Genomic DNA, 12,079 nt, shown 5'->3' on the forward strand with positions numbered 1-12,079 from the left:
TGGCCTGATTTGCGTGATGATGCTTCTGCATTTGTCTGGGTCTGGGTTCGTCTACTAACTTCAAATTATTTAAGCTGTAGTTTCTGATCTGTGCCAGGACTCAGGAAGCCCATGGTGCTCCGTTGATCCTTGATCTGAAAAGGTGAGTAGGGTGTGATTAGATCATCTTCAGGTTTCTCTTCACGGTTTCCGTCACGAAGGGATTTTTAAGATTATTCATTTCAGGATAAGATTCTCTCTTATTTTTTTTCACGATTTTTTTTAGAGAAGTTGTTGGAGATGAGAGAAAATAAAAGGAATGAGAATGGAAAAGGAAATCGAGAAAGAAACGAAATGAGAAGAATATGGTTGGAGATGATCTTAGTTGTCTGTATGGTTGTTCCAGTTCAGTGGATGCATATAATCTCATAAAAAAAAGTGTGTTTGATTATTCGTATATATTGTTTCAGTCTGGTTTTACAAATGTAGGCTTCTGTATCTGTTTATACAGACGAATTCACTTATCAATATCATATAATCATCCTTATGCAAATAAATAATCACAATCTCTACTTTTACATCTGTATATACAAATACAGATTTGGTGAATCAAATAGTATAGTCTGTTCGAACAGATATGGGCAACTAAACATTTTTTCAACATGTATATATATACGCGCACACGGTCCATACGAATAATACCTCAAACAACAACCAATCACGGCCTAGCCTGCATCCAAAAACAATATCGTCATTAGAGAGCGCGTCTCTCGCTGTTTGCTCCGTTTCGCGCGGCCGCGCGTTCCAAACCGCACGTCCGCGAGCAAACGTCTCGGAACTCGGAAGACCAAGACCGCCCTGCAGCACGCGCGTGCTCCTCTCCCTGAGCACAACATGCCAACGTCGTGCGCGCAGAATTCCGAGACGTTCCCGACGCGAGAGAGTCTCGCCATCACTGAGCACGTACTAGCCTCGAAGTGGGAATAGGCGGCTGCATCGATCCGCGCGCGATGGACGCTTTCTTCGGCGGCCTCGACTCCCGGCTGCGGGCGTCGGTGAAGGTGGCGGACTCCATCATGGTGGGGCTGGTGAACGCGGCGATGGAGGACGCCTACAAGAAAAGCCTCTGGAAGGACGGCGATCTGGAGTGCCTCTTCCAGAAGCTCCGATTCGCCGAGCTGGCCATCATGCAGCTCGAGTGGTGCCTCCGCTTCGTGCGCGGCGAGATGGAGGCCGACGGCGGCGCCGACGACGAAGGCCACGAGCGACTGCTCGACGATCTCCTCGAGACGCGCGACCGGATCCAGGCCCGCCTCGACGAGGCCGAGCTTGCCGTCGCCGAGAAGGACCGCGACTACATGCGCCGGAAACACGAGGATCAGCTCAGCCCGTCGCGCCGCAAGACGGCGTCCGCCGATCGCCGGGACGTCGCGGAGGAGGGCTCCGTGTTCGGCGAGCTGAAGGACTCCGTGGACCGCAAGATGTCAAGGATGAGGGTCAGGCTGGAGGACGCGCGCTCCACGCTGGCGGCGCTCATGCAGAAGGTCAGCGGTGAGGCGTCGCCAATGGCGAGGCTGCAGGAGGCCGGCCACGAGGGCGACGGGGTAAAGAGACTCTCCGGCTTCTACACCATGGCGCAGCTGCTCATGGAGTTCCAGGAGATGGTCCTGGATGCCGGCGCCGTCAGAGACAGCGTCGCATCCTCGTTCGACGCGATGGAGAGTTCGGTGCCCTTGCTGAGGACGGCCATGGAGGAGCAGCAGTGGCTCATGGATGCCGAGAAGGAGATATACGGCACTGTCGTCGAGGGTTTTCTCCGGGAGATCAACGTGGAATCCAAATGCACGTCTTCTCCGGGAGAAGGATCTCACCCACCTACATTGCATCAACACAGCGATGCTACTGAGAATAGCCCGGAAGAATGTGAATATCTGAAGGATGAAAACAAGCAGATGGGGTCAACAAGGCGTATCCCGGCAGAAGAGACGTCAGATAGCAGAGAGCGTTATCATTCAGAGGAGCGTGGTATCTCCCGTGAGGAAACTGAAAAGCTAACAGAAGAAATGGTTCATTCAGAGATCAGATGTGAACTACAAGATGTGTTATACTCAGCAATATTCAGAGATTTGGTGAGGAAACTGAATGTACAAAAGCTGACAGAAGAAAGAGAAGAGGTGGACATCACAAGTAAACTACATTGTGAAATATATAGTACCATGTTCAAAGAATTGGTGAAAAAGCAGGCTGTTGAATCTGCTGAACATCTTGTCAGGACCTTCATCGAAGATGAAGTACAGGTGGTTTTTGTCGTCAAAATTCTAAATGAATGGAAGAGCACTGCAGAAACGGTTCAGAATGAAGGGCATATCAAGGAAGAGATTGACTGCATTGTCTTTGGAGGAGTGATAAAGGATTTAATTCATAGTCACAATTTAAGTTTGCTCAAATCCCCAGATGAAGGTGCGCCTAACTATAATCTGGGACAATTCAGCAGGATTGACAAGATCAAACAGTTACAAAAGGTGAAGATGCAAATCAATATGACCACTGAAGATGGAGGTGTAGATTCTGATCAAGACAAAAAACTTGTGAAGCAGGAGACTTTAGGTATGACGGATAATTGTGACAGACAAAATTCCAAAGAAAGTGATCCGCAAGCTGAAACGTCAACCTACAACTACAAAGATGGTGTTTCTGACTCAACTAGTGGCAATGTTGAGGAAGGATTGGAATATCACAGGAAGCTGCAAACGGGAGAGGTAGCTTTAAGTTTCAGCATGCTTCTTGAAGGAGCTAATCAGAAAAATGCTCATACGGCTTTGGATGATGAGAAACAAGCTGCAAACAACTTAACAGTCTCAAATGCCATAAGTTGTGGACAGAGTCAGTTTGAACTGCAAAAAAGTCTGTTCATTCCACTAACTAACTTTCAGGAAATGTTCGATGATTTTCAAGCTGTTGCCTGTGGGAAAGTGAGAACATCTGTGCTGAGGTTTGTAAGTCTCTACTCCATAACTTCTCATGCCATAAGGCAACTGGAAGATGACCTGGAAATTGCTTTAGAGGTGTGTGCGAGTTATCACTATTAAACTATGATCCTTGTACAGATTGGGAGACTTGGATAAACAATTGGCGAATTTGGATGAACAAGTGAGTTCTCTTAAAAGAAGTGAGCTCGTTTACCGGAAGGCTTTCACCAGGCGATGTTACGACCTGCAAACAGCGGAAGCAGAGGTTAGGCCGCTCCCAGTATAGCTGTTTCTTAAAGGAGAGATAATGCAATAAACATGCTAAGAAATAGCATTCTCAATATATAATGTTTATAGCTTGTATCTAGAGAGCTGCAAAAACATATTCCACAACCTTCTCTTGGATTTCGAGCCTAACTTGTTTCTTCCACATGGCACTACTCCTCTTTATTTTAAGAGGATTTTTACAGTACATCTAAATGAGTGTATATCGTCTATTTTCTTTATCAGGTGGTTTAGATTGGTCCAATGATACTCTATCGCCCATCAGTATCATGGGTATCATTAAAGAGTATCATGGGTATCATAAGGGTAGGATTGGAAAAAAAACTATGATAAACTTGTAAATTATATGTTTAATTAGGGAAGATCAAAATATTAGTTTATTCTTCGGATAAGCTTTCACTTATTCTGTTCATTTCATTTATTAGGATTTCCACCCTCTGTCGATCGGTCGATGATGGGTGGCGAAAGTCCGAAGTCCGGTCAGTCAATGACGTAATTACCCCTAAGGGTATCAAGATAATTACAATAATATCTACTAAAATGGATGGTTAGATCACAACAATGATACTCTTCATCATCTAGTATCATAGTGTACTGTAAAGATTCTCTATTTTAATTGCTTGTCACGTCAAATTTCATCATACATAGATGTGTATTTAATATCTAAAACATAAGCTAAGGAGGAGCATTGAAAGAGGTCTTCGAAAAGATGTGTTGGGGGAAGATACATCGTCCCCGTGCGTCTAAGGTTCACAAAGCATGTATAAAACACAAAGTATGATGATTAAAATGGTGCTGCTACCTAAGGCACAAAGGGAGCCACCGAGTGGTGTGAAGGTACACTTCGTACCGATGAAAGAAACTATCTAGCAGTGCGAAGGCAAGCTTTGCACAAAGAAGGGGTTCAACCCAATAAACTATGGCGAGGTTTCATATCGAGTTACGGACGAAAGTCATCCATAGGATGCTTCAACCTAGGACTCCCATGGACCGCTCGAAAGCGAGCCTTACTCAATGAACCTACCGAAGCCTCCTCTATCCGAAACATCGACAGGGATCCCTCGTATAGTGATAACCATATAATTAGCTCCTTATGACTAGGTATTCAAATGACCATTGTACCTCCGAAATATGCTCCAGTACTAGAGTATTTCTGTTAATATTTAAAGATTAATTGAGACATGGACCATAAATACCCTCGCCCTTGGATGTAATAGTCCATCCAATTATCATGTGCTAGACACAAAATAAAAGGATCTTTTGTGCCCTAGTTGATCCTCTCTAGACTTCGGGATTCCCACCCTTTGGGTTTGGATCCGGATACCCCTTCTTACTTGTTTGGCTTGTATCCACGACAATAAGATTTATCCGTATGCAATCAATAAGCTAATTACTTTCTCTTAAAAAAAATAAGGAGCTTGGTACCGGTTACTCCAAGAACAAAAGCCTAATGCTGAAAAGGAGTACTTACTTACCTTTGTTTGCACTGAACCTCAGGTGGATCTTCTTGGCGATGAGGTGGAGCTGCTTCTTGGACTTCTCAGGAAGACATATAAAGCGCTGGATCACTACTCACCAGTTCTTCAGCACTATCCCGGGGTAATATTCCGGATTTATCCAGTTATGTGTCTGTGTCAGATGACATAATTACACTCGCGTTTCTTTCTTGATTTTTATGTGTGAAGTGACGCCGAATTGGCCATTTGTTTTCCTTTTCAGATCATGGAGATGCTGAGCCTGCTTGGGAAGGAGCTTGCCGTGAGGCATCAGGTTCAGTAATATAGGATCTACTGTACATGTTAGCATCTGTTCGTTTTTTTTTGGGTGCAAAAATGCGCTCGTATAGTCTTATAATTCTATTCTTTCTTTACAAATTTGAGAGAAAAATGTTCTAAAACGTAGATGAGGAGGTACGAGAAAGTAAAAATAATACGACTATGTGTTAGACTATGTTTAGTAAATTTCACTTTAGACTATGTGTTAGACTATATTTAGTTAGTTTCTATCTCCTGATTGGTTAAGATTGTTTTCTATTTTCTAGCGCTATGATTTGCCGTGACTTGCTCCAATCCCACCGGTGTTGTTCCATAAACCGTGTTGGTTGATTTGGTATGCGTCCGACTATATATGTAACGTGTGCACCACCGTTCTAATCTATCGCGATTATTTGTGCTACCATGGTATTAGATACTATTCCGTTCCTGCGACCTTCCACCCACCATCCCTAGATCGCCGCCGCCACCTATGATGCCCGCCGGCGACGCTTCCACGCGCGCTGCCGAGGAGGCGAAACGCGCTGCAGGGGAGGAGGTCAAACGCGTTGCTGATTCTGATGCCGCATGTCTGTGTGCTGATTCTGATGCCGCCTCGATCACAAACGCCAGTCGAGCCGAACGAGATCTGGGGCTTCCTCCTTCGGATCTGGGGCTTTAGAAGGAGGCACGAGCTGGGGCGGTGTGTGAGGATCACCGACGGCGGCTCCTCAATGGAGGCACGTGAATCCCGTAGTGGCGACGACGTGAGATCGAGGGTGAAGTAGTGGAATCACCCGGCATCCCCGTGCACGCACACGACCCTCTTGCTGCCCGTGATCTCCAACACCATTGTCTGCCAAGTGATTAGAGGAGGCACGATATTTCTTTCGGTCTTGGGGCGGCGATCCTCCTCTCCCTGGTCACGACTTCGGGTCCAATCGAGGTGCCCCACGACGAAGGCCACAGGCAGACAACAGGGTAGAGAGATCATGAAGGACGAAGAGAGTGTGAAAGAGCGGGATCTAGGAGGAGGGGAGGGGGATGGAGGAAGGTTGCGGTGGTTGGGGTGGTCATGCGCGTGTGATTGGATCGGGGAGAGGGAAGGAGCGGAAGAGGGTTACAGCGATGCATGGTTTGTTCAGAGGAGCTCAGAGTGAGTGCGACGTGTGAAGACAAGAGAGGAGGGACCATCTGTTAGAGTTTAGGGAGGGGGTGGCAGGATATCCTGTCTGTCTTAGAACAACAACTACTATATATTTTTTAAGTAGTAGAGATAGAGATAGAGATAGAGATATATGCATATATTGTAGGACGGTTTTCCAGTTGAACACATGGTGTTGAGATGGGCGGATATGCTATCCATATGAGGATGGTCAAAGGCCTAATTGCTTAGACATGATGCAAGTTGAAAAATTTGTGTAAATTGTATGGTTCAAAGTGCCACTTGTTTTTTAAGTGGTTCAAAATACACTGCGAGCACCATTATATATATATATATATTCTGCTTTCAAGGGATTATTCTGCAAATTTCGTACTGAAGGTACACGTAACCATTCTCTATTTCGGATACTTCTGGAAGTTTCCAGCGGTTACCGCTGCCTCCACCGTAGGAAACCGCGCGGATTCTTTCCACCTCCCGCCCCTCCTCTCAGCCGCCATCGTAGTCCCTCAGCTCCGTCTCCAAGGCACCCGCCCGAAGCCATGGAGCTCGATCTACCGCCGCAGCCGGCCCCGCCGCTCGCCGACCTCGCCGCCACCGTCCACCGCGCCGCGGCAGCCGCGGCCGCGCTCTCCGCCCCCTCGCCCTCATCCCACGCCGCTGCCGCGGTGGCCGCCCTCCGCGACGCTCACGCCGCCATCGGCTCCTTCCTCTCCCGCCTTGACTCGGCCGCCGCCTCGTCTGTCGACGACCAGCCGATGGCGGACGGCGGCGAGGGGCAGGACGAGGAGGGGGAGCAGATGGCCGGGGAGGTGGAGGAGGGGCTCCGGGATTGCACCCTGCAGAGGAGCAATCGGCGGAAGCGGCCCGTGCCGCCGTCTTGGCCCCTAGGTCGCCGCTCGAGCGGTGTTTGCGAGGCGGCGGAGGCCGCGGCGTCGGTGCTGGACGTCGAGGGTCGGCGGCGCGCGGCCATGGATCTCTTGCTGCAGTTCCATGCGTGATGCGTGGGAGGAAAGGTGAGTGCTTTCGTGTTTCGATGCAGTAACGGGAATTTAGTTGATTCACATAACTTGTCTGGATTGACAACAAATGTACAAATAACGAATTTTATTTGACATCTCCGGGTAGTCTTATCTAGAAATCATGCATAGCGAGTTGGACTTGGGGTATGACGGGTGTCGATGAGATTGAAATTAACTATGACGAGAAAATTATCCACTGTAATCAGATTTTGCCGACGGCCAATGCTCGCTGATGCTCTAGGTCGTGGAAGTGATGATTGATTGAAATGTGCGTTTTGTGATGTTATTAAAAATCTATAAGTTGTGGTTAACACTAACTTCACATTAGCAAAATTGGAGACTGAACTCTGAATCTAATGAGTGCGAGCATTGCTGTTTCTTTGAGATATGTGGTAATTAGTATGTTAGGACACTTGACGTTAAGACAACTTCGTCCAAAGTTTTATAGGGCAAAAACTAGAAACTATTATTAAATCACAAGCGTTGAGAAGGGGGCAAGGGTCATGTTTAATTGTTTTGAAAGTGGCTGAGGTTCGTGTGGATTAACGAGTAATAAAGTTGAAGGCATCAGTAGGTACTTGGCAGTTGGCAAGCCCTCTAGTGACAGTATGCTGACAGAGATGTTCTTGAAGATCAAAGTGAACATCGGCGCTTGGCGGTATTGGCCTATGTTCTGACTCAATGATCACTCGAGCTCCTACAAGCATTCTTGTTTAAATTTCTCCATCGGTGTGTATCAACAACTGATGCACTATTTATAGGCTATAGCATGCTATATTACACTGGATAAATTTCTTGAAAAAGTTAACACTAGATAAATCTCTTTGCCTGATTAGTACCGTCTTATTCATGAGCTCATTTGATAAGTGGTAAATATCCGGCTCCAGGCTCTTCAAACACCATTACTGGAGTCTGGGAGGTGGTGCTTGCACATAATTACAAGTTTACAACTTACAAAGCTGCATAGCCACATCCATCATACCATGTTGGTACACAGCTATCCATAGATGAAGAGATGAAGATATGTTAAGAACATTTAGCTGTTGTTTCATTTGAATAGCATTTTCTACTTCTAAAAAAGTTCTGCTGTTACTAATTTACTCTAGTGATTTTCAGGAATGGGTTTACAAGCACTTGCGAACAAAAAAAGCAATGATATTGCTTGCTGGAGCACATTTTCGTTAAATGAAGCTCTTTGGTGCCCTGAATAGGCAACAATGCCCCCCACATTGATGCAGTAGGATTTGGGATGAACAAAGTGAGGTGCCATTTTCAGCTGAATTATTTTCAACAGTGAGATTGTAGTACATTTTGCTTCTTGATAAGGGGCGCCCTGAATCTCCTTTGCTCTCATTTCCGCCGCATTACTTTCTTTTCGGTTATACGACACATACGAATAGACTGACAACCTGCCAGCTCAACATGTTATAACATTATAGTTGTTTTGCAACATTTTATTGAACCTTTAGCTTGTTCTAAAGTTGACTGCGAAAAGAGAGTTGCCTGTTGTTCAGGAACGTTTTGTATCAAATGGTTGCATCATGTTCAACATAACATTGTCAGTAGATGAGCTAGTAGTGATCAGATAGATGAAGACATCACCCTTGCACACAAGGGCGGATGAAGACATCACCCTTGCCTCAGGAGGCTTGCATTGGTTGCGAAGCAGTAGAGTCTTCTCCAACATTTTTTGTTATGGATGAAGATGATGAACAAGAAAAGGGAGGAAAAAGAAGAAGTGAAGAAAGGGAAAAAAGAAGAGCGATCGAGACACATGAGTCTCCTACATTATCTTTACTACTTAAAAAATCTTTAACGAGTCTCTCGTCAGTCTCAAGTCTCTAGCCCACTCCTTCTCTTATCAAAGAGCCGCGCCGCCATATGGCCCCCCACCTAACTTCTTCTGAGTGTCACGCCCCCAACCCCCATCCCCCTGCGTCGCCTCCACCTCCTCCCACTGTGCTTGCCTCCACCACCTCCTCTCTCTCTCTCCCTCACACCACGCTGCCTCCACCTCCTCTCTCTCTCGCACCGCACCTCCTCCTCTCTCACTCTCCCTCACACCGCAATCAGGACCTGATTCTCCTCTTGTCAGCTCCCCTCCCCTCCACAATCCAGACAGCAAGTGGCCTTCGCTTCAGATCCCATCGACGACGACTCCCAATCCTTCAGTGCTGCCTTTCACTGAACTACCAAGCTCCGATTTGGCTCCTCTCCTCGCCAGACAAAACACATCGAACACCTCCATGACTACGCAGTTGGTGCTTGGCGTGCGCCTCGGCATGGCGGGACTCGTCTCTTTTATATCCCTGAGAATCTGTCTCGACTCGGTTCGGGCGACGTCTGAGGCGTAGAGTTTCCGCTCCGTTCCCCAGGTGGCTCGTATGTTGCGCTCCTGATTAAGCCAGGTGCTTCCACTCCTCTGTTTTTGCTTTCTTTCAGTGATTTTTTGGGGTTTTTTTTTGTGGTGGGGAATGTTGATTTGTTCGAATCGGGGGCAGATCTAGGGTGGTGGGCGTGTCAGGGCAGCGGGTTCTAGGGTATGGAGCGTGGGCACGCGGGGGATTGGTGATGTGTGAGCCTGATTTGAGGAAAAAACGTGTTTGTGCAGGATTTGCGTGAGGATTTTTTTTTTTGGGTTTGACGATGATTGGTCTGCTACAAATGATGTGACTGTTGACTTTCCATTATAATTTTTTCGCTTCTGATACACTTCTGAATTCTCTGTGGATGATTAATAATTATTTGACCCATCTTATTGTTGGAGGCATTAAGTTGCCAACACCCATATATGTTTTCTACTTTTCCTCTATTAACAATCCGTGAAAAAAATTACGTACCTGCATATATCACTTTTACATTTTGTAACCACCATTTGTGCTGATATTGAACTTATGTAACTGCAGCTAATATTTATCACCATGACCTGAAGCTCAAAAATATTCTATCTAATTCTAACTGCAAATTGAAGAGATGTGACTTTGGGCTAGCACTTGCATTCAATGATAGCCCAACAACAGTCTTCTGGACGGTATGTTAAAACATGTTCCTTGTAGGAATATGTTGCAACCAGATGGTATAGAGCACCAGAGCTCTGTGGATCCTTCTTCTCAAAGGTGAGCTTCATAATTCATTCATATCATTTATAATGACAGAAATATGATTCAGTTTTAGCTATGAGAAATAATGTTCAATGGTCCTCATAGTATTGAGTTACCGATTGTGATTATATAAGCATATAATTAATTTTCATTTTCTTTGGTAATATGTTCTATGATGATTTTTTTTATTTATTTTACCATTCTCATGTCACTTTTGCCTATGATACTAGCTCCCATTCATGCAGAGATGCTTTTGTTTGCATCTCCTTATGAATAAATTTTTTTATGGTTCTGCCCAACTAATTTGGACATACAAATAAATATGTGCTAGGATTTCTCCAAGTTCATTTCACATGTGAGAGATATGGTTTGATAAACTCTCTGCCCTTTTTTTTAGAGATCTAAGTTGTTCTTTCTTGCTCTATATGTTATTTTCTACTACATGATCCATTTTTCTTTTTTGTTCATTTTGTATTACACACAAATAAGAACCAATAGCATGTTGAATAACATATTTTCCAATAATCAGATGTGCTTTTCTTACTATTCGGATGGTGAAAGCGTTTTACTATTACGTAAATTATTGGCAGGATTTTGATTTTTGCGTAATATGTTAATGTGTATTATATTATTCTTCCCCTAAAACAGTATACACCAACTATTGAGGTTTAGAGCATTGTATGCATCTTTGCGTAGGTATTGACAGGGAAGCCTTTATTTCCTGGTAAAAATGTTGTCCATCAGTTAGACTTGATGACTAATCTCTTAGGCACACCATCAATGGATACAATTTCACGGGTATGACACTATAACTTGGGTAATAAATTTTGTTTGTGTGTGTATCTTGAACATATACCATATACTTGTAATTTGTAAATATGTGAAATATAATTTAGCTATCCTCGTTTCAAGATATTCATATGGTTTTGTTCTATATGTGAAGGTCTTTGAAGTTAAAGATGACATGTATCAAATTGGATTTGACATTGAGGTAATTCAACAAATTTTTGCTGGATTGGTGAGCTTTAGCATTCTCTTAAACTTGTTCATGAACTATTGTCAAAATTCTTCGATTATCCTAACCTTGTTTTTTCTTGAGAACAAACAGGTAGCTGGATGTAGGTGTGAGTATTAGTGAGCCATGTCATCATGTAATTCTCCTAACATCTTGTGTTTACTGAATAGGATGTGGCTAATGCTGGTATATGATACCTTTGCCAACTAGCGGGAGGTATAAAAGATGGAATAAACACCAAGTTTTTTCAATTGGGCAGATCATTAATACCGATGGCTAATGTGCACAATCAATCATTTTTGTTTATTCATTCATGTAAAGTTATCGAGTAAAGATACATTGCCTTTGTTTTGTTGTCGTTTGTTGTTCTTTTGATGATCCATCACTGTTCCTCATTCTATATGAAGCCAGTGAAAAGCTCAAGCTTTTGCATCCAGCTCAATCTGAAAACAAACCAGTGAAGGTATATGCCCCATTTTCAGTTTGTTCTCCTTTTAGGTGATTTAAATCTGTTGATGCTAAATCTCCTATTTGATGGTGTCCATATTCTAGTGTCGGAGGATGAACTCCTCGAGCGGGGATCCTGGGGACCCCCTTTGAGATTCGGTCGGGGGATGATTCTGAATCCGCCTCGTATGTGAAATAATGGGAGTAAATGAGATGCAGGTGGAGTTGATGATCGGATGCTAGAGAAAATAAATGCTCAGGGGATTTTTGGACAGGTTCGGGCCGCACGGAGCGTAATACTCTACTCCTGTGTGTATGCTATAAATGCTCAGGGAATGTCTCTCTGAG

The 12,079-nt window shown here is 44.7% G+C and overlaps 2 protein-coding genes across 2 annotated transcripts; both read left to right on the forward strand.

Moving 5' to 3' along the window:
* Positions 1–712: 712 nt before the first annotated feature.
* LOC133925552 (uncharacterized) lies at positions 713–5,772 on the forward strand. The gene is made up of 6 exons (XM_062371441.1): positions 713–2,971; positions 3,087–3,213; positions 4,731–4,832; positions 4,953–5,003; positions 5,421–5,574; positions 5,618–5,772. Exons 1-6 carry the CDS (start codon positions 990–992, stop codon positions 5,770–5,772), a joined length of 2,571 nt encoding a protein of 856 aa, XP_062227425.1. The 5' UTR covers positions 713–989.
* An 802-nt stretch (positions 5,773–6,574) lies between these two features.
* On the forward strand, positions 6,575–11,630 carry LOC133924603 (zeaxanthin 4-ketolase-like). Its single transcript, XM_062370214.1, is given in 4 exon segments — positions 6,575–6,950; positions 6,953–7,162; positions 8,285–10,284; positions 10,966–11,630. Coding segments are annotated over 3 exon segments (567 nt in total). The 5' UTR covers positions 6,575–6,688; the 3' UTR covers positions 8,380–10,284; positions 10,966–11,630.
* Positions 11,631–12,079: the final 449 nt, after the last annotated feature.

Source organism: Phragmites australis, chromosome 7 (assembly GCF_958298935.1).
Source record: "Phragmites australis chromosome 7, lpPhrAust1.1, whole genome shotgun sequence".
Taxonomy (NCBI): domain Eukaryota; kingdom Viridiplantae; phylum Streptophyta; class Magnoliopsida; order Poales; family Poaceae; genus Phragmites; species Phragmites australis.